This window comes from Argopecten irradians, chromosome 7 (assembly GCF_041381155.1).
Source record: "Argopecten irradians isolate NY chromosome 7, Ai_NY, whole genome shotgun sequence".
NCBI lineage: Eukaryota > Metazoa > Mollusca > Bivalvia > Pectinida > Pectinidae > Argopecten > Argopecten irradians.
Window position 1 is genome coordinate 29951870 of NC_091140.1, and position 24114 is coordinate 29975983.

General features: G+C 35.0%; 1 protein-coding gene across 6 annotated transcripts in view; it reads right to left on the reverse strand.

Moving 5' to 3' along the window:
* LOC138328103 (CD109 antigen-like) overlaps window positions 1-22260 on the reverse strand; it is a 39197-nt gene extending 16937 nt beyond the window's left edge. For 3 of the 6 annotated variants that reach the window (XM_069274730.1, XM_069274728.1, XM_069274729.1), the window contains exons 1-18: window positions 22165-22260; window positions 20176-20233; window positions 18511-18671; window positions 18031-18056; window positions 17474-17627; window positions 17241-17311; window positions 16380-16505; window positions 15739-15778; window positions 15133-15217; window positions 14388-14499; window positions 13592-13822; window positions 12892-13119; window positions 12521-12619; window positions 12011-12079; window positions 11193-11384; window positions 6629-6778; window positions 6006-6179; window positions 4274-4334 (exon numbers count right to left, since the gene is read on the reverse strand). In XM_069274730.1, coding sequence (XP_069130831.1) covers window positions 4274-4334; window positions 6006-6179; window positions 6629-6778; window positions 11193-11384; window positions 12011-12079; window positions 12521-12619; window positions 12892-13119; window positions 13592-13822; window positions 14388-14499; window positions 15133-15217; window positions 15739-15778; window positions 16380-16505; window positions 17241-17311; window positions 17474-17627; window positions 18031-18056; window positions 18511-18671; window positions 20176-20228 — 2032 coding nt within the window. In that variant the 5' untranslated portion in view covers window positions 20229-20233; window positions 22165-22260. Of the gene's footprint in view, window positions 1-1159; window positions 1386-1786; window positions 2007-3830; window positions 4042-4273; window positions 4335-6005; window positions 6180-6628; window positions 6779-11192; window positions 11385-12010; window positions 12080-12520; window positions 12620-12891; window positions 13120-13591; window positions 13823-14387; window positions 14500-15132; window positions 15218-15738; window positions 15779-16379; window positions 16506-17240; window positions 17312-17473; window positions 17628-18030; window positions 18057-18510; window positions 18672-20175; window positions 20234-22164 lie in introns of all 6 variants that reach the window. The other 3 variants (XM_069274725.1, XM_069274726.1, XM_069274727.1) reach the window with 3 other exon arrangements.
* Window positions 22261-24114: the final 1854 nt, after the last annotated feature.

Consider the following 24114-nt stretch of genomic DNA (forward strand, 5'->3'; position numbering starts at 1 on the left):
CACCTATCAGAAACTTTAAACAATGTGGCTTAAGACGGCATAGAGAATTGCAATGAACCCAGAGCTTGTCTCCAAAGTCTTGCTATGCTTAAGCTTAGATGCTGGTTAAATCTCCATGGCATTATCCCTTTGCAATGTCAGCTCATTCTAACTTTGGAAACTGGTAAAAGATCCTCAAATACATAGTGATTGTATTGGTGTTTTCTATGAAATGTATCATTCAATTTCCTATACAACACATTTCGATGCATCATAATCGGATTTGACTAAGCAGCCGAGAATAAAAAAGGAACCAACTTTCAATAGGCACTGCTGAGATAACGCAGATAATATCGTATAATGGCATGAAGATATCATAGGGATTATAGTTTTTATATTTATTCCATTGTGGTGTTAAATTATAACATTATTATGTGCAAGAAACTCATTAAATTTGGATGTCTTAAACACGCATGACCAATTATAATTCCATTTGCGTGTAACAAGCATTGTAATTGGCTTACAAATTAATTTATCAGCCCAAAATAGGATAAAATTGCGTCGCCGTTTGTAACAATTTAAATATACAGTGTGTACATGTATTTTTATGTTATGGGGATATAACAAAAACATCTGAGTGTATTCTTAAATAAACCGCTTCTTTAGCCGAAAGCCCTTCATTTACAGTTTTATTTGTCACGCGGAAAACTCTTGAAAGGAGGACAAATCCATGGTATTATGCAACGGGGGTATTAAATGCTGATTTTCACCACAAAGGTCACTAAAGCATTTATGCTATACAATGGAACCCGGTTGTAAAATGAGAAATATCATTCCAGATTTCAATACACAAATAACTATGATTATGATTATCATTAATTTCAAATTAATAATTAATGTTTCAATACTAACGGTTGCGAATTAAGTGAGTTCCACTGTATTGATTGACTACAGGAGCGTGCTGCGGATTTATTCTAAAGTTGGGTAGGAGATAAGTAATAATGTAAACAATAATATAATAAAAGCCAACTGTACAGGAAATATCCCGCAAGGCCATTATGTATGCCTCTCAAGATCAGTTTGTAAGTAGCAAGATTGCTTCGCTGCTAAAAGGGTATTGATAAATTACAAAGGAAGAAGAACAATAACTGCGATATAAAGAACTACTCATTTTGTTTACCCAACGGTCTGATTGAGCCATAACCAAGTCTCTGGGAAGTCGGAGCGAATTGTCTCCACTTCTTTCAGTGCCGAGGGTGTCCCCATACTTCCTGTGACTGATCCAGTGTTTAACCCAGAGGCTGATGATGCAAACCCAGCATTAATAGCGGAGCCTGTGCCACCAAAGGCCATCTCTGGAAATATCCCACCGCCGCCACCACCAGGACCGAAGGCCATACTAGGGTCTAAAAACATTGTGCAACTGATATCAAAAACCTTATTTTTTATAACGCAGTTGCTTCGACCTTAGCATTTATGCTAAGAGTCGTAATCGAAGGCAAGTAAAACCAAACACCTGAAACAAATATTTTTAAATGACAACGCAGAAATGGGAATTCATTGAAACCTAATCGGAAACCATTCGGAATACGCTATGTCATTCCTTACAGAATCGAGTTCATGTACATATCATCTAGTGTGAGGAGCGGATCCCATCAAACGTCGAGGACTTTATACTATTTTAACGTAAGCAGCAGTGAGAGAGAGAGAGAGAGAGAGAGAGAGAGAGAAAGAGCGAGAGAGCATATATAAAGATAGAAGCAGGCAGAAAAAAAAACATGTTAAGATTGCAACTTCTGATGTTTACCCAACGGTGCTGTTGAGCCATAACCAAGTTTCTGGAAAATCGGAGCGAATTGTTTCCACTTCTTTAAGAGCAGAAACAGAATTGCCTGAACCAGGCGCCATCGGCTGTATGGCACCAGGTTGAGGGCCCATGGTGGCCATCATCGGTGGCATAGGTCCATTTGGCACCATCCCGGGAACCGGCATCATCGCATCAACCGCCGGCATCATCATTGGGGGATCTAAAAAATAAGTTACAGTTCCGGCCACATTGGTTAAGATGAAAATGAAGGTAAAGCATTTATATTCTGATCCGCGTTGTTTGAAATATTAATACACTATCGACACTCTCACAATCCTGTACAAAATGCGTAACTACAAGAAGAAATGCAAGAACAAAATGACGATGTAACTGAAGTCTGCATCCGACAACAGATCGCTGAAAATTCTAAAGTATTTTATTATTCGAATGTATTCCTTAACATCATATCATAATGAAAAATACTACAGTGTTATTTATTCTCTTTAAAGGCGAGAGTCCGATTAGTTTAAACTGATAATGATATAACGTCAAACATTGCGAGGGTCAGCTATTTCTAAATATAAAACACACGTTTGTTGCGGCAGCTAACTACATGAAATAAAACGATATTCGACAGATATATTGCTTCAAAACCACGTGTTTTTACACGAGCCTGTTCTTCCTCCTGTTTTCATGCCAATATACTCTCTACGGTATACCCAGGTCCGATGGCGCCATCAGTCATCGTGTAATCTTCGAAATTTATCAAGCATCTTTTATGGCTTAACAGGGAATTTTAGACTTAAAAAATGTCTCGTAAATATGAGATATATTGTTATCGCAATTATTTATCCCCATTTCTCTTTGTCAATTGAGAATATGGTGCTGTTGAGCCATAACCAAGTTTCTGGAAAATCGGAGCGAATGGTTTCCACCTCCTTAAGAGCAGAGGCAGAATTGCCTGAACCAGGCGCCATCGGCTGCATGACACCAGGTTGGGTGCCCATGTCGGGTGCCATCATCGGTGGCATAGGTCCATGTGGCATCATCATCCCAGGAACCGGCATTGGGGGATCTAAACATAAAGATACTATCCCGACCACATTGACTAAGATAGAAATGAGGGTAGAGCACCTACATTCTGATCAGCGTTGTTTGAGATATGAATCCACGCCATGGCCACTCTAACAATTTTGTACAAAAAGCTCAACACAATAAGAAATACAAAAACAAAAAGAAGATGTATCTGAAGTGTTCGTGAAACAACAGATCGCTAAAAACAAAACAAATCTATTTACTTATATCCCTTAATACCATTTCATAATGAAAATTACTATTTGTGGTACTCATACTCTTTAAAGGCGAGCGTCCGATGGTTTTTTGGTTACACTGTACAGATCTATTTTACTTTCGTTTGTTACGGTCAGATAATTTCTTAATATATATCAAGCGTATGTTTCGGCAGATAACAGCATAATATAAAATGATACTCGAGAGATATATTCCTTCAAACCGCATGTTCTTTTATACACGAGCCTAAAACGGCTGTCTCCTGGAGATTTAATTAAGTGTATTAATACATACTAGGAAGTATCTTAAATATCATGTTTGCATGCCAATTCTGCGGCATCAGTAAAGGCTTCTAATCCGTTTATTCCCCAAATCAAACAAGCACTCTTAGTGGCTGAACTGGGAATTTCAGACATGATAAACGACCGGTAATTATGTTATATATTGTTAACACAATCAGTTTATCCCCTATTCCTCTTTGTCAATTGAGTATATGGTTTAGTCAAAATACATTTCAATCGTCAATGCAATACATCTTATTCATAACGACATCTTGAAAGCTATTTCCGCATAAAGAAGATTAACGCCGTATTGAAGATCAATGGTTCTTTCATGTGTTCGGAGTAGGGTGTCGGGAACTAGTCCGGGATACTTATGAAGCAGCGTGCAATGGAAGAAAGTGTGCTGAAAGGAAATACTATGCTGAATGTAAATGTGTATGGTTCATCTATATACACATATATAAAGCATCTACCCGACAGTTGAATTGGTCCACAGCCATGTTTCTGGGAAAACAAGGCGAACACGGGCAGGTTCTTTAAGATCTACAGATCCTTGGTTATCTACGTGTGGTACTTGGTGTTGAGGTTGAAGAGCTGCGCCAGCTAATGCAGAACCGGCAGCCATGGCATGGATACCGTTGAATCCTCCAAGGCCACCGAGAAACCCGGAGGAGAAATGAGGATCTTCGCCACAAGAGAATGGTTTTCAGAAAGTAATCATACTTGTACCACAAATATAAATAAATAAGTTTCATACGGAACACAAAGTGCAGGTCTGCAACCTTAATTCTCCTTATTTTGGTGGGTAATTTTAGTTTCTTTTTCTGATAATACGCGGTACGTTGTCAAATGATATCATTGACGTATCTTTATATGTTTAAAGTGGGTATCATCCACTTGAAAGAGTTATACTTACAGAGCATTGGCTCCACATGGTGGTAGACCAATGCATCAGTTATAATGTTGACTCCAGCATTCTGAAATATATATATAAGAAACTTATATATAAATAAATTCTCTTCTAAAGGATTTTATACCTAAATGCCTTTATTGTTAGACAAAATTGCATAGAAAAAATATGAAAGTGTTTATTAAGTGGATTGCTGAAATATGGAATCTGTGATTTAGTGTTCTTTTCAATAAAACTTAAAAATGTTGAGTTTTCCACGAGCTTGACCTTTAACTCGTTTAGGAGGCGATATACAGCAGTACATGCTCTCATACAATGGTTATGCTAGTGAATGTGTTTTGAAGGTGATTTGTGACAATATCTGACTGTTGTTCTCGTAACCGACATTAGCTATATGCTGGTGTCGTTGTCCATGAGGTGATTTGTGACAATGTGTGACTGTTGTTCTCGTAATTGACATTAGATATATGCTGGTGTCGTTGTCCATGAGGTGATTTGTGACAATGTGTGACTGTTGTTCTCGTAATCGACATTAGCTACATGCTGGTGTCGTTGTCTATGAGGTGATTTGTAACAATACATGACTACTGTTCTCGTAATCGACATTAGCTATATGCTGGTGTCTGTGTTTAGGAGGTGATTTGTGCCAATGTGTAACTGTTGTTCTCGTAACCGACTTAAGCTATATGCTGGTGTCGTTGTCCATGAGGTGATTTGTGACAATACATGACTGTTGTTCTCGTAACCGACTATAGCTATATGCTGGTGTCTGTGTCCATGAGGTGATTTGTGACAATACATGACTGTTGTTCTCGTAATGGACTTTAGCTACTTTAGCTATCTGCTGGTGTTGTTGTCCATGAGGTGATTTGTGACAATGTGTGACTGTTGTTCTTGTAACCGACATTAGCTATATGCTGGTGTTGTTGTCCATGAGGTGATTTGTGACAATGTGTGACTGTTGTTCTTGTAACCGACATTAGCTATATGCTGGTGTCGTTGTCCATGAGGTGATTTGTGACAATGTGTGACTGTTGTTCTTGTAACCGACATTAGCTATATGCTGGTGTTGTTATCCATGAGGTGATTTGTGACAATGTGTGACTGTTGTTCTCGAAACCGACATTAGCTATATGCTGGTGTCTGTGTTCTGGAGGTGATTTGTTACAATACATGACTGTTGTTCTCGTAACCGACATTAGCTGTCTGCTTGTGTCCGTGTGCATGAGGTGACTCGTAACCGACATTAGCTATATGCTGGTGTTGTTGTCCATGAGGTGATTTGTGACAATAGGTGACTGTTGCTGTCGTAGTCTGCTATAGCTATGCTTGTGAGTACAGGTATTCGTGGACTCTAAATACCATTATAAGTACTTTTCATACTAATGATACCGAGAATTATTTCATAATAATTTAAATGGACAGCATGTATTATTTGACTGAGATAGCTTTGTATAGGAGATTCCAGTATTCCATCTTTGCCTATCATAGAGTTATCTGCCCTTGCGGATAGGTGGATAGGTAGTGATTGTTACGACATCATACTGCCAGTGACACGTCACATTTTCAATGCAACTTTCGCTTATGAAATAATGACGACAAAATGACTATATTCTCGCAGGGAAGATAACACTCTGATATATAATGATTAATAGCAGAAATTTTCAATGATGACAAAACAGTGTTGGGGTTAAAAGATAAGGTTTTGTTTTAATATAACATTAAAGAATTTACGCACCTCGAAAATCTGTTTGGCGTCTGATCCACCATAATATGTTGTGTAGGGCCACCACACCATGCGCTTCCTCCTGCCTACAGCAGGTGCTATACCGCCTCCAAATCCTCCCCCAAAGAACACAGGGCCATTATCGTTGTGGACAATAGTGTCATACGTCTTCAGTTCAGCAGTTACCTACAAATGTTTCTAAATTTAGTATTATGACAAAATCATTTTTTCACACGATGTGAATCATCATCAATTACCGTCCTGAATAGGCGTATGCATTTTGTACTCTCTTAACTTTACGATAAGTAATTTTTATGGTATTTTATTATTGACAATATATAAAAGACCTCTTTAAAAGTTGCTATTATGAAAATCAATATATGTAAAAACTGGGTTAATAAAAATTGGATCTAGGATTCAGCGTATGTGTAAAGTGGCTGCTTATGTATAAAGTTGGGGAAAAATCACGACCATATGTTGATAAATGTAACAACAAAAAGTTGAATAAAAAAACAACACAACACTTTATGATGATCCCGAGGTGAGTATGAGTTCTGAATTATGTGTACTCTCTTAACTATATAGAGTGTCCTCTATATGGCTTCTTAAAGTGGTGAGTACTCTCTAAAGTTTACCTCGGCTGGGGTGATGTCATTTCCGCTCTTCAGGAGAAGTACACTCTGATCGACAGCTAGCAGATTCACGATAGAGTTCGGGTCAGCCGAGACATCAACATTGATTCCTTCACCAGGCTGAGCTTTGGATTTGTCAAACTGGATGGATACCTAATAATAGACACGGCTTATGTATAATTAAGGTGCGGTGTATATTTATGTAAGTAATCAGTGCACGATTAATATAAGGAGAAGTGTATAGTTAAATACATTTGTATGTAATAAGTGTAGGATTGAAGTGCGATATAGAGATTGAACAGTGTTTTGATTGCGTTAAAGGTGGTATGAACGCAATCAAAACTCTGTTCAATCTCTATATCGCACTTCAATCCTACACTTATTACATACAAATCATGTAGCGCGTTAGCGCTACATGTAGAATATGTCTGTATCCCATTGCGTTCATACCACCTTTAACGCAATCAAAACACTGTTCAATCTATATATTTACATAAATAAATCTACTTTTACGTAAAATTTAAAACGGTGATGGTTGCTAAGTTGGGTAACTACGGTAGTCAGGATGACCGAAGATATAGTTCCGATTGTTGAAAGTTATAGCTGCAGTTTGGTTTGAAATACAACAATGACACTTTTCAATTATTTTCAACATATATTTTTTTCAAAGTTGATAATATATCAATAATGTCCATTTCGAATAAAAATTGAGATAGCCAAGGCGGAACGACTACCGGTATGTATCGTTGTCAGGGTAGTGATGCGGTCCGAAGTGGAGCGAGCCGCCATATTTGATTTTCAACCGAGGAAAGTGAATGTGATATAGCCTTTTGATGTCATGACTTTTATTTTATTGTACGGAGTATAGACAAGTGTTTGCGTGTGTGTAGGCCTATTTTGAATGCCAAGACGGGGCCATTTAAGCTGTTGATACTGTTTCGGATAGGCTACCTGTAATGGGTTTTTTTCTGGAAACCTGTATATGATCTGTTAACCTATTGTTCGCTTAGACGCTTCCAGAATTGTTCACTGACAATCAGATGTTCTGTATATTTAGGTGAGATGAGTGACCGTACACACGTACATCTGACGTAACTATGGGATTCCCCGAACATTCCTGAGGAAAGCCCCCCAGTTGTAGTCCCGACCAGCGATTCATTTTGTATTTTATTACCGTTACAATGCTTGAACACATGTTTTGTTTTGATGTCAAATACATATTTAATTGGATCTAATAAAAACCCTTTATTGTTATTTTAAAATCCGTCAACTTATGACGCAAAATCTTATCGAAGCGTGAACTAGAAGTAGTCCGAACCTGCACTGCGTTTGTATTCATACGTCATTGCGTTTACGCTAATTTGAACGCAACTCCCCTCCCGTTGACTATATAGGGGCATATGTAAATATATAGTTATAAACGCAATCAGTGTATGGTAATGGTGCGGTATATAGATATATACATTTGTACCTAATAAATGTAGGATTGAAGTGCGGTATAGTTATAACCGCAATTAGTGTAGGGTAATGGTGCGGTATATAGATATATACATCTATACCAAATAAATGTATAATTGAAGTGTGGTATAGTTATAACCGCAATTAGTGTAGGGTAATGGTGCGGTATATTGATATATGCATTTGTACCAAATAAATGTAGGATTGAAGTGCGATATAGTTATAAACGCAATTAGTGTAGGGTAATGGTGCGGTATATAGATATATACATTTGTACAAAATAAATGTAGGATTGAAGTGCGGTATAGTTATAACCGCAATTAGTGTAGGGCAATGGTGCGGTATATAGATATATACATCTGTACCAAATAAATGTAGGATTGAAGTGTGGTATAGTTATAACCGCAATTAGTGTAGGGTAATGGTGCGGTATATAGATATATACATTTGTACCTAATAAATGTAGGATTGAAGTGCGGTATAGTTATAACCGCAATTAGTGTAGGGTAATGGTGCGGTATATAGATATATACATTTGTACCTTATAAGTGTAAGATTGAAGTGCGGTATAGTTATAACCGCAATTAGTGTAGAGTAATGGTGCGGTATATAGATAAATACATTTGTACCTTATACGTGTAGGATTGAAGTGCGGTATAGTTATAGCCGCAATAAGTGTAGGGTTATGGTGCGGTATATAGTATATACATTTGTACCTTATAAATGTAGGATTGAAGTGCGGTATAGTTATAACCGCAATTAGTGTAGGGTAATTGTGCGGTATATAGATATATACATTTGTACCTAATAAATGTAGGATTGAAGTGCGGTATAGTTATAGCCGCAATTAGTGTAGGGTAATGGTGCGGTATATAGATAAATATATTTGTACCTAATAAGTGTAGGATTGAAGTGCGGTATAGCTATAAATGCAATTAATGTATGGTAAAGGTGCGGTGAATATTTATGTACGTAACCAGTGTATAATGAAGGTACGATTTATACTTGTAGTTATTTATGTAATTTGTGTAATACCAAGTGCGATTTATAGTTTTTATATAGTGTAAGGTTACGTGAGGTTTATATTTATATACGTAACTAGTGTATAATGAAGGTACGATTTATACTTGTAGTTATTTATGTAATTTGTGTAATATCAAGTGCGATTTATAGTTTTTATATAGTGTAAGGTTACGTGAGGTTTATATTTATATACGTAACTAGTGTATAATGAAGGTACGATTTATACTTGTAGTTATTTATGTAATTTGTGTAATATCAAGTGCGATTTATAGTTTTTATATAGTGTAAGGTTACGTGAGGTTTATATTTATATACGTAACTAGTGTATAATGAAGGTGCGATGTATACTTGTTATAAATGTAATTTGTGTAATATCAAGTGCGATTTATAGTTTTTATATAGTGTAAGGTTACGTGAGGTTTATATTTATATACGTAACTAGTGTATAATGAAGGTGCGATGTATACTTGTAGTTATTTATGTAATTTGTGTAATATCAAGTGCGATTTATAGTTTTTATATAGTGTAAGGTTACGTGAGGTTTATATTTATATACGTAACTAGTGTATAATGAAGGTACGATGTATACTTGTTATATATGTAATTTGTGTAATATCAAGTGCGATTTATAGTTTTTATATAGTGTAAGGTTACGTGAGGTTTATATTTATATATTTACACTTGCTAGACTTGGTCACTATACGCTAATACTAGCCGATTTTGTTTACCATAACTGCATGGTAACATTGAACTTTGAACTTGCGTATGAAAATGTTCTGTGCAACGTAAAAGGACTACTTTTTTTTAAAAGAAACACATGACTTTGTTTACATTTTGACGCAACATTACGTGTATATTGTTGTTTTTCATAGAATTTTGGAAAAATGTAAACAATATATACATGTTTTATATTTATATATGATTCAAACAATTTTTAAATTAACAATTGTATAAAGAAACGGAAAAATATCCCGACAGGGGGGACGTGCTTTCATTTTTGTTAAAAATGATGGGTGTCAAATGTAAACATTACCTCTGTGCCTATGTTCGTCCTACGATCGGTCAGTTATAAACATATCCTCTTGTCTTTGTTCTTTGAGAATTTAATCATGTGTATTATAAAACATGCACCGCTAATAATCCACGTGTTGACAGTTACGCGTCACCACAAATACATTGTATCCATCGAACACAAGTGAATTTGTTTCATCTATCGATGGCGATATGGATCTAAGCGTAGATTATATAATCACATGGCTCCCAAGGATGTAATATCGTCAAGTCAGACGACATCTCAAACACATTGAGCTACTTGAAAATCGGTGTTTTAACAACTTCGGCAAACTCAAGTGTGTAAGCGTGCGTCAGCTTCGCCTCGCTGCACAATAACGGTCACCGAGTTCACACATGTGGCCGTGTACAAATTCTTTATGTTATTACGCTAAATATTTACTTTTAGCAAAATTGAGTATATATTTAAAGTTCTGATCTGATTAAATAAAATTGTCTCTGAAATTTACTTTGTTGTCATGTTTATTTTACACTAAAATATTGAACTTTTTTTGTCGTCGCGGATGAATAATTCTACCTTACGTGAAGCGTCATCATTCGCTGTTCAATTGAGAAAGCTCCTCCCACTTTTGACCGACTTTTATTGAATAATTACGTCACTTTCAAATGACGATTTTATTGCATAAAATATAAATAAAAAGTCGTGTGAGTGTAAATATAGGGATTGGATTTCGTTTTTATGTTAACCATGCTTGTATGGAGCAATTCCTCTAAGAATATATTCTATGGGGCGCTAACCGTTAGCGCCCCATATTGAATATATTCTTAGAGGAATTGCTCCATACAAGCATGGTGAACATAAAAACGAAATCCAATCCCTATATACGTAACTAGTGGTGACTTATGGTGCAGTAAACTGATATATGCATAAAATTAAGTGTTATACAGCCGAAAAAAATGAAACTGGCTGCAAAATAATATTACCTAATAGAAATGTAGGTATTTAAACAAATAATTATATTAGAAGGTAATTGTTTTAGAACAGTTCTAAGAGAAGTTCACTATCAATATTTACCTCGTTTTCGAAGGTTCCAGACACATCAAAACTAATGCTGTCTGTGACGATTTCTCCGTCGGTTCTGACGTAGTACGCAACAATCCTAGCGTTAGGCGCCATCTTCGAATTGAGTGGAACTTGGAATGAGAATGCTTTAGCGTTGTTCCCACTGACTGACCCTGACACGGCGATACTTCCTCGGCCCATTACCTGTAACAGAATATATCGTCATTAACCTGAGCGCTCGGCATGGTTCATCAGGCAACCTGGACGCTGATGTAACTGTGATATTTCTAGCATTTCTTTCCTATTTCATGGATATTCAGTTTTATCATTACAATTATTATTCTCTCTTTATCTTTTAAATTGAACTGTGATATGATGTTAAGTGGTAACCCCCTTCCTCTTCTCGTGACGTTACCCAAATTGGAAGACTTTTTTGAAGATAATTGTGAAAAATTCTAACGTGTGGTTTAAAACAGATTTTTCTCCTGGCACTCCACAAATAGATGCCATTAGTTTTAATTTTATAATCTGTTTACTAATCAACAGTGCATATATTTATAAATAGAGAGCTTTGAAGTATGTCCGGTCCAGGCCTGTGTTTCTGCAGGTTTTAGTATCCAAAATGGAACCCCTCCTTAATATAGTTTGATTAATCACCAATTGTTTTTCTCGTTTTGAAATATATGGCGATTTTAGAGTTGTCTTTTATTTATTATTGCTTACCTTATTTCAGTTATCTGCGCTATTTTTCATATTTCCCTTAATTTATTATTATATGCCTTTGTTTTACACCTGCCTTATTTTTTATTTATTATATTTTATCTACTCACCTGGTAAACAAGCTTGTCAACGGGCGTAGTGGACACTATGCGGAAGTCAACAACTTTATCATGACCAGCCTTCAACACGTCAAATTAATATCAATTAAAACATTTAAATAGACCGAAATCAAAACATCAATAATTGTCAAATTGAAATCAACGAATAACATTTATATAGACCGAAAATTAATGTCAATTAATAAAATATATTTTATATACACAGATATCAAACATTGTCAAATTGATTTCAATCAATAACATTTATATAGACCGAATAATATAGTAGTATCATCATATTATACTGATAATTTGTTTGGCAAATATATTTAACACAATTATATTAATGTTGTTAATGTTCGTTATTATAATAAGTTTAATAAGCTTAAATTTCTATTCCCGACAAGACATTCAAAGCTAGAAAGAAAATGATATAAAACATTGAGCTGTAAAATTTTTTTTCTGTAGTCACGTTGTGAAAACTCAAGAAATGATTCTGGTGATCGCAATAGAGTAACTTACCCTAAGGTTGTTTGAGTCCAAGAAGAGCTGTATATAACTATCGGAGGGGGAGTAACTCTTCTCCACTCTCTTATACTGTGTGATACCGCCGTACTTAAACTGAAATAAATATAAAAATAATAGAATGATTACAATATAAGAAATCCTAAATATATAACATGATCGAAGTCACTACAGATATATGTTGTGATAAAGTGGAATCCCATGCGGGTCAGTTTCCAGGTACTGACCGCAGATCGGTGATTTTTCTCCGGGTACTCCGGCTTTCCTCCACCAAAACACCTGGCAAGTCCTTAAAATGATCCCGGCTGTTAATAGGACGTTAAATTAATAAAAACCAAATGTTATGATAAAAAATGATAATATTTTACCTGAAAGGATACGCTGGTGGCATTGTGAGGAATGTCGATCTTAACCTGGACGAGTCCAGTGTCCGTCAGTGTGAATGTTTGGTCCGGCATGGTGTAGGACATTGTTCGTGAGCCGTAGTAATACAGTGGTGTGGTGGTCTCGGGTAAGTTGGCGGTTACTTGTGTGTGGACGGTCACCGGACCTTTGGTCGAGGACAACGGGGTGTCGTCTTGTTGGACAACTTTGGCCTGCATCACAGTTCAAATTACACAAAATAATTCAAAACCGGTCTTAGATCATAGTAAGTGCTTGAAACGAGCATTTTTTCACAAAAAATTTAGATCATTTAAAAAAATGGCGGGGGGGGATTGTTTCGCCGTTTGAACGTCATTTATGATTGGCGTAATAATTTTAATTAATTTCATAGAAACGAGAGTCCAAAAATAAATTTCAATTTTCAATATGTTTTTTTATAGTTTCCTAAATTATAAGTATAAACATGGTTATAGTTTTTTCTATCTTATGGAACTTATATCTTTGCATATTACAGAGTTCCCTCCATGCGGGTAAGTATCGATCGTGTCGTCATTGTTTTATGAGCGAAATTTATGTCGTTTTCTGAAAAAAGTGACGCTCACAAATACATGACATCACAACGAGAAGAGAAGTATGCCACAATCGCATGAAATAAAAAGCCGCCTCAGAGGCAATCGCACTTACATATGCAATATACTGCAGGCCAGGCTTGAACGTAGTAGGGTTAGAAGGGAGAAGTTCTATCTTCTCGGCGTGAGTGTAGAATTCCATCTGGCTAGACCCGCCCAGTGTGATCTGAGTGAGACTTTCGGTGACATTTGCCTCTACTATAACTTGACGGTTGCTCAAGTACTGATGGTAGTTAGCGTCAGTCAAGCCTGATATAGGTAAAGTAAACTTGGCTTCACCGTCAAGCTGGAAAATAAAATAATATTGGATTAGTCAGGTAATAGAACTTATAATTTCAAAATAACGTGACTTGTTCACTTGGCTATAGAGACTTTTTCTTTTACCTTTGGTGGTTTTTATAGTCAATTTTCACCAAGAAGGCGACAAAAACCGGAAAAAACCTTCAAATAGATCAAGAATTTCGAAATTCAATAATTAAAACAAACCAACAATCTAACCGTTTATTTTTCGGTCACATTGTATTGACACTGTAAAGCAGTCGTCACACTCCCTTCATGTCGAACGCTAAGCACTAGTAGTAACTACCACTTTTATAGACTCGGCCAGAGGATAGAACCCAGAGCCTAACTCACAGGGGCGAGCGCTCAACTGAAGGCCAAAAGTGAGGCGGTGTCAAAGGACGCGTTAGGAAGACGGTAGTTAGTTAGGAAGAAAAAAATGATACCAAATTTAATAATTTAGGCGCCTTTTACGATCATGGAGTGGAGGCAGCGGGTACAGTTCAGCAGTTCTTCCAGCAGGACAAAAATATATCAAACATATATGAAAGACATGAGTATAAAATACTTACATCCATTGTCAGTTCAATAGTTGGGATTGGGTGGGTGGAATAAATACTGTGGTAAAAATCAATGTGAGCTCGGAGCTTTACAGTCCCGTTCACCGGCTTTCCATACGTGTATCTGTGATAGAAAAGGAAAATGATAACTCACTAAGGATATATTGTCGATCTTCAAAGTTATTCTTAGAATATGGACAATCAAATTTTCGGGGCAATCTACTCATATATCAAGACACACAAACCACAAACAAAAATACAAATGTTTATTTGTAATAATTACATGCGATATGTTACTTCTTTGTCCCATATTTCAAATTCCAAGTACCGTACAGCCAGTATTCTATGATGGTCGACATTTTCGCGATTTAAACTTTAACGTGAAAATGGAACTTAGATTTTACGAAAAAATTGTTTTAAAACTGGCTTTAAATGATTTAACGAGAAAATGAAACCTAAGTATTACGAAAAAATGACGGTTTTAAAACTGGCTTTAAAGGATAAAACAAATTATTAATTACAGCTTTCGCGATACTAGCAATGTCCTGTAAAAACGCGCAAAGACATCAACCGGTAAGCCGCGAAAATAATAGCAGACGTACGTTTGTAGGATTCCAGTGTTACTTATGATATAACCGTTACTTCTATTGAAATTCATTTCAATGGGTACTATGATCCTTTGTCTTCAGAATGAATACATTCTATGAAATTGGGAAATCTCATCCCTACTATCATTTATAATCTGGTTGATGCTTACTTTGCTTTCACTGTTCCTTTTATATCTGTCGTAGACGTGAGCGAGTAGGAAGGCAATTCTACGCTTACTTCAAATTTTGGCAAAACTAAAAAAAAAAAGAAAACATTTGTTAGCATTTAATCCTCGTTGGAGATTATAGGATCTCAGACAAAACTGTTTCATTAGATAACATATTCTGGTGAAATTAAGATATGGTGTTTTGTCTAATATTGAAGTTAAAGTGTGAAGAAGGCGGACATAATTAGAAGCCACTATTCGGCTATGCTTTGCCAGAGTTCCTGACTATATGTGAATTAATAACAAATACTCATTCGAGAAGCCACTAAAGTCTATTAGTTCAAATGATGGTTAGACCTATAGTATGTTATAGAGTGCACGGTGCGTCAGGGATGGAACTATGGACCTTCAGATTACTAGTCTGAAAAGTAAGTTCTCTCTAGCTGGGAGGTACCAGGTATTTAATGGCTAGTATCGACCAGGATTACACATTGAATAACGTTTTTTTTCCCCAAATTCCACATCATGGTTTTTCTAACAATCTCTATAATTGTGTTCTATCTTCAAAGAGAATTTATTTAAGTACTTAGCGGCGAAATCATAACTTACCATACTGGGCTACAGTGAACATCTTGTCTTTCGTCATGCCCTAAAATATGAAATAACACAATGTTGCTAAAACCCCATATCAATGGAATCTTCAAAAAACCTTCACCAATATTCTTGTGTTTTATGTCGGTTTAAACTTACTAAAGTAACTCTGATGTGGTACATAATGATTGATTTGATAAGAAATATAGAAACTATGTCCAAATTGACCATGCTATGTTTGGTAATTCTTTTGCAGACATTTTGACATCACAATCCTTTATTTGACTTTTGTAAGCACGAGATCGAATGTCTACCTCCACTTGGTCATGCTTTAACTACATGTAGTGAGCTTGATTTCACTATGCTCCGAGGGAAATACCAAAATATATGTGACACACCATTTTATACAAAGTAGAACAATTTCAGGTGTAAGACTATGTTCATACGTAGCATAACAGTCCTTTAATCCATTGTTAGTTATGAAGCATTTTTTGCTTCGAATTGAAAATTGGTCCTCGAGCTATATGGGTTCGAGCAAACGAGATTTGACTGAAATTTTGAGACTGTCACCTAAGTGAAACAAATATATTCAACGTATATACTCGTCAACAGTTTGGATTTTAAAAAAAATAGAAATAAGAAACAATTGTAATACTTACGTGTGTCTTGACTCGAATTTTCCAGTCTCCAAGAACTGGCTTCGTATCCATAACCATGAAATTAGTTAAAACCCCAGTTGAGTCTTGCACTCTGAGCAATTGTTTTATTTTATTGCTGTTTGGATCCTGAAAAAAGAAATAGGATACCACAGAATGGTAAATTTCATAATGATATTGTTAAAACTTCAATCGTTGGATGAATTTTTCCGGTGAACCTAACCAACGCAATACAACCTCTACCATTTCTATGTCTTGATTCATCTCAATTGAGTAACTTTTATAGATATTTTAAAGATGCTCCACCGCCGACAGAACATAAATCATATTCATCATTTGAACAATAATTGGTGTTTAATCGTCTATATATATGCCTAATTAACACAAAAAATAATATAAAATAGTTTGTTTCGCATTTGGTGCGTGCGCATTCAGTACTTCGTTCCATATAGGGTATAGTGCTGCGGATTTTTTTCGGGATGCAATTAATTATTTTTCATATTTTTATCTTGAAGTAAAATAAGAAGCTCAAACTTTTCAATGGTAGTAATGATGTCAAGTAAGTAACTTTTGTAACTGAGAAAAAATACTCAATCGTCTGCGCCTGTTTTTGATAGTGAAAAAATACCATTTGTCAGCGGTGGAGCATCTTTAATCAAATATGCGGAGGGCGTGTAAAAATTACACGGAATGGAATTACAAAGATAAAGACAGAAAAAAATGCGAAAGCAAAATTTTTTGCAAGTAACCGAAAAATTCAAATAACAGTAATGCGAATATCTGGAGCCCTCTGTGCACATTACGTTAATGATATAGGCTCTCTAGTAAGATACTTTGCAGCTATAATTAGTAATTAACACTTACGTAAATCTCAATATCCATTGGTCCAAGATAAACAGTCAAGTTGGGATAGATGGCGAATGCCCGGAAATTAACTGAAAATTATACGGTATAAAATACATCATTTCAACTGAAAGAAAGTCAGCTCAATGTAATGAAATGTAGCTGAAAGTATGTATACGGATTCGTACAATGACAACATGTTTTAAACAAAACAGATAATTGTTGTCTATGCATTGTTTTAGATAATTACAAACCTGTTTGGCCGGGTTTGTACATGGCCTTGTCCGTCTGAACAAAAATCGACATGCCCTTGGCTGCGTAGTTGAGCCTCGTTTTGTCTGAGAAATGGAGTCCACTTGTACCCTCCACCCGAAGTTCATATGACCCGCTGTGGATCGTGTCGGGAACCTGTAACGGATAACACAACTTAATGAAAAATTTCTAAGTATTCGTGTTTATGTTACAAAAATATTAGGTGTTCAATAAATGGCAGAATCAATTTGTGATATCTTGAAGATGAAAGCACATGCTTACCGCAATTTTAATGGTGCCAATATTAACACAGGTTATAGAAAATAGTTCAATAATTCTGTACACCTCACAAAAAACTAAAATGGTTGATAAATGATAGAATCAATTTTTTGAAATAGTTTAGATGAAAAGATATCCTTACCCCAAATTTCATGGTACCAAGAATAGCAAAGCTTACAGTAAATATCTAAGTATGAGTTTTTATCTTACAAAAATCTATTTGAATAATAAATGATAGAATCAATTTAGTATTGTCCTTAATATGAAAACATAAGCTTACCGCAATCTTCATGGTACCAGGGACATCTGGAACGGATTATGATATTATTTTTTACAATCAGTGACAATTGATTTACATATTAAGTAAATATTTTGGTGACCAAGAGTGAGTTAATGTTAATGTGATTTTATTTATCATAAATGTAATTTTGTAATTAGAAAACTGAAAACAAACTAGCTCTTTATTAACTCGACTAAGTTGAGATATTTTTGGGAAAATTAAGTTTAGCAACATTGTAAATATATGCAGGCCTCTGGGGCCTTTTCCATTCCTGGCGATTAGAGTTACCCCCCTCCCCCCTCTTGCCATGCTCTCATAGTAGATCAGTTTTACAGTCATGCATTTGCGCGCTATGGTAGTACGCTTTGTGGGCCATTAAATATCTTTTTAATATGTAATTATGCTAAGACCATGACTGGTGATCCAAACTGGTCTGCTAGTGATCAAAAACGCATGCTCATTGCGATTAGAGTTACTTACGTTGTTGGAATACTGAGGACGTGGACGCGACTACAGAATCGTCATACACATGAACGAGTTTAGCTGTGACTTGGACATCACCGGTGGCATTGAGGATGTTGACACTGATATTCAGTGGGACGCCAGGACGGACGTCTTTTGGGGCAATGATGACGTATGTGCTAGAAAAAGATATTCAGAATGCTATGTAATCAAGGGTAAAAATAGACTTTTATCAAACGGTTAAAAAGTAAAGACCAATGACGTCACCTTGGCATCCTATTTTGAGAGCACGAAAAAAAACCCAACCCATATATTGAGTGACATTGGACCTTCAATGATGATGTCAAGGTAACAAATGACATTGCACTGTATGTTAAATGCAGGTACTTCTGGGCATGTCAACGTTTAGCTAAGCATTATTCTCAATAGAGTTTGGGTTTTGAAGTCATAGGCAAAAAATTAAAGGACATTTTTCATAAACGCGAAGACTGTGCCGCTTTTATAATTTCCCGCGCAAACGTTCTATATGGATGACGTTATAATACATATAAAGTACATCAAGTACATTATACCGTGCATTCCATTTGCGGATTCGTACCAGTTGCACTAAAGTGATACAGCACCGCCAAATGGAACGCGTTTGGATTTTCCCCTGATTGCGGCACCCATAGAAAGATACGCTTCGAATATAAAAGCTAAGTATTTCCGGTGTTAACTATGAAATGGGTATAAAAAACCTTAATAGTTTCACACATTGAAATAAACAATCCATGTAATTTTATCGGATATAAGTACGCTCTGTCTTGTTTTCAACAAAGAAAACATTCCAGTGACAAACGAAGAATCTCTGGTCCGCCATTTTGGATACAAGTGGTACGCTTCTGAATTCTGAATCTGCTGGTACGGCGCGTTCTATTTGAGATACAACAGATTCGTATCGATAACACTGGTAAGAATCTTCAAATGGAACGCATGGATAGTCGGTCTATGGAAAATAACCTCAAAGATCTAACCAATAAAAATGAGTGTAACATATGAAATTAAATTATAAAACTATGGCTCCGATAAACACAAATTCATGCACCGTCGGAACTACAGACTTGATTACTTATAAAATGGCTCTCATCAAATTAAAGAACATGATTTTTATCATTGTATTAGTGCAAAGATAAGTGTTGAAAGATAGAAACACCACACTAGCTTGTTGTATATGCATTAAACATCAACATTTAACATGACATTCGTATTATAATGTACAAAATGTTGCAGTTACGGTTGATAAAAATAAATAATAAACATTTATGTTTTAATAAATACGTACCAATATATACAAAATAACCTAAGATTTTCCGCACTGTGTATAATTCCATGGTATTTATTGAACATCTGTTCTGTATGAGTTATCTGCCCTTGCGGGTAGGTATTGATTGTGACGTCATGTGTTTACGAGCATAACGTCATACTTTTCAGAGAAAACGAAGTGAATTGAGGTCACAAAATAATGATGTACCAATTGATACCTACTTGCAAGGGAGCTAACTCTGTAATATGCAAAGATGGGATATGAATTGATGTATTATGTATTTCATATAACATTTCTTATCCAGTAAGCAAATCCTAGATGATACTAGTCAATGTAGTCATTAATCACCAAACGCTATTTATAAATATCATGATACTTACTCCTTAGCGGCGGTTAACCCTAAAAATAGGGTGAAAAAACAGATCCAAAGCATTTTATCTGAAATAATGAAAAGCATCTGATATAAACCTTATAACAACTCAGAGCCTGAAGTTGGCTGCCTGGTTAGAATTAACAATATCAACAAGTTCATTAAAGGACGAAATTGAGAGATCATATGATTGTTCATAGGAAATTGACCTGATTTCTTTCAGATTTATTTTACTGTAAACGTGGAAATTTACGCGAGGGGAAAATTTTTGCTTATTACGCGAAGGTCGGTTAATCGCGAAAATTTACCCCGAGCGTAATATTTTGTAAATGTATGAACTTGGTAAATGTCTGAAAGTGTATCTATGGCGAAAATAACAATACCGCGAAATATTTACATATGCAAATCGCAAAAATAAACACTCCCGTATATCCAAGTATACGGTATTGCTTTCAAATAGACTTTCGTGTGTAATACGAGGTCAAATAAACATGCAACATTTTGATTTGACTGAACACATTCAATATAACATTAGCATATAACAGACTATAGTGCAGTTTTTTTTCTACAAGCCAACTGAGATAAGAAGGAACTCGTACATTGCATAATGTATATAGACCTTTCGTTTTTGTTAAACTTGAGATGGTACAGTTATATTTTGTTATAAAAAATTGCCGAATTTCATGTACAAATTTGTACCTACAAGTATTTACATAATGAATCTCATCACCAATACCGGTAGAAAATAAGGGGCAAATTCTTTCCTGTGAGATGTATCAGTCTATTGCTCCGTTTCTTTGGGCAGGTGCAAATTAAACAATATCATTCTCTCTTTTGAACCAAAAACTTTGAAATACGAACATTGAAATTTGACTTTACATATTAAATATACGGAGATGACTTTGGAAGGGAAGCTTTTTTTCGAATTAGAATAGTACATTTCAAACTTGCGTCTAAGCCCATGTACAGTGTAACTTTGCTTTTAGTCTTAACTGATTTTTTAATATAAGTGTTCTTCAAATAATATAAAACGCGCGTAAAAGCTTATCCTCGGGTTTCTTGCAAATAAAAATTGTAACCAAAACTTAAAATCATTTAATAGATGATAAACCATTTAATTATTTGATAGTCCTTTTTTGAAAATATTGAGAAATTTTCTCATACATGAAGTTTTTTTTCCAAGGTACAAACTATCAAATTCTAAAATCTTAAAGATGAAATGTCTGAATAATATAGTACACCAAAGTATATGAGATTGAGTATTACAAAGGTTGGAATAAATTAGGATAAGTGAGTAACAATATTTGCTTTCGCTATGTTCAGAATTTTAAAATATCTATTTTTCATTTCAAAGATAAGAAAATAAGAGAACAACACAAAACTGACTGGCATTTAAACATATTTCGAAAAGACAGAAGATTTAAATTATTTTCCCGTGAAATTAATTTTGATTCCCGTTTCTCTATCTACTAATCCAGAAATAAAAACAACTACATTTCAAACAAAAAATACTAGCATTTCTAATGAACAAAAATATAAATTGTGAGAGACAACTATGCCTATTCCTTATTTATAAGAATGTAAACATTAGCCGCTCATAGAACTTTGTATATTGATACAGAGATTGAACAGAGTTTTGATTGCATTAAAGGTGGAATGAACGCAAATGGATAGACATATTCATATTCAATCAATGTAGCGCGTTAGCATATATAATGATTGTTTTGGTTACGATCGAATGTTATAAAATTTAATGAACTGAACTGAAAAAAATGAAGAATTGTGTTCATTTATTAAGATAATAAACAGCATCATGTGTCCTCTTTATCTTATCTTATTCATATAATGTCACAAATGCTGTTATCTTTATAGCATACTAATGATTGTATATAACATATCGTAAATTTTCTCTATGCATATTATTATGAAAAAGAGAAATATATGAATTCGAATAGAATTGTTTTGTCTGAAGTATACACAGGTGATAATGAAGTCTTACCTGTGAGGATGTGTCCTCCAGATGATCGAAGTGACCGCTGGTTCACAGGTATTTAAACCCTCCTCCTACGTTACACAGGTATGTATAACACAGTGATTGGCACGTAGATTCTGCAAACCCTTCATAAAAATTAGCTCGTATCTCAACAGGATGAGACACTCCATTCTTGTTTAGATCATCCGGTTGGTCCCTTATCTATCAGCCACTAGAAGCGCGTGGTCCCATATACACCCGCGGCCGGCACGTTCTCATTAAGATCCTTCTGTAATACATAAACCAATTTTCTTTGCGGCTAATAATTTTCGCGATTTTAATATCAAAATAAATTCTGAAAGATAAACAATTCGCGGATTTAAAAATTGAATTAAAGGACCTCTTTCACGAACAATGGAAATTTCCCAACGAACCAATTTTATTAAAATTAAATGTTACATGTAGCAACATTAATGCAAACCCTTGAAACACGTTTAAAACATTCAAAAGGTAACAGGGGCCTGTGCTGTGGCCAAATTAAAGTTGCCCAATAGAGGTGTATGACAGGGTTCCCTTGTTTATCAAAAAAGATATCAAAATAATGTTTTATGTCATAAAACTGTATTATTTTATGAAGAGTATAAATAATTGCATATTATGATCCCAATTATGTAGACAAAATGTAACAAAAAAAATTACCTACATTTTTAAGACAGAAAATGTCGAAATTTTGGGCGTTATTTTCGGTCATGTCAATTATTATCAAAGGTGATTCACCCACTTCCAGTTTAAGTGGACCAACAATATTTTCTAAAAGGTTGGCTCATTACCCGAAAGAGTGTCCGTATACAGTGGTCGTGATTGGACTTAAAATATACTTCACTTATTAAATTTCAGGTCCTAAAACAGCAGTATTAAAGTACAATCATAGCAAACAACCGTATAACTCTAGTATAAAATATTACTAGTACCTGATTTTTTTTTATTTCATTATAAATTAAGTATTTTGCTTGTTTTCTTAAAAAAACACACGATTGATGTAAATAATCACTGACTTACATGTACGGTCAATAGCGTTATCCAGCTCTGAGGCCCCTTATACGAGTACAGATTATACAGATTAACTTTTGTTTGTCCTCAGAAATAGCGTAGTATTTGATGATAATGGTTCTGTTTTAATGTTACTATGGTTGAAAATGCTCCATCGCCGAAGGAGCATCAATGATGCTCATCATGGAAACTATAATTGGCGTTTAATCGTGTATATATATGTCTTATTAACACAAAAAATATTATGAATGGATTTATTGTATGTGCAATTAATACTGTAAACGTACTATTGTTTGTGCAGTCATTTTAGCGCGAATGCGACAAACTGTTAATTATGATTGTTTACCACCGATATAAATTCGGTGGTTCAACGGAAATAGAGCACCATTTAAAAATAGCACCGTGTATGATTTAGCGCGTCAACGACAGCGCAAAAAAAAAAAAACAAAAAAAAAAAACCCTAAAATAAGTTTACCGCTTAAATAAGTACATTCAAAATATATAGTGCAAGGTTTTCGTAACAAATATACAAAACTGAAACTATTGAAAAGTTTTGAAAGAAAACATGATATCGTAAAAAGTTATTGAAAATGGTGTTTTTTTTTCAAAAATGTAATCGTATAATTAATTCTTCTTTATTTTCATACTAAATCCAACTCTCTGTTTGGCAGCTTCTTTTTCTTCGTCTACTATGAAGAAAAAATCCGAGAATGGCGCGAAAATCCAACTTCACTAAGTAATCATGACGTCACAATAGAGACGTCGACGTTGCGTATTTTATGCGATCAAATAGTCTGAAAAATTAATTATAAACATTGATGTAACTATTTTTCAACTTCATAGGGTAATGAAATAAATTTTGTTTGCAAACTTGTGAGAATCCGCTAGTAGTAGTTATATTTGAAATCTCTCAATGACCTTCCAGAT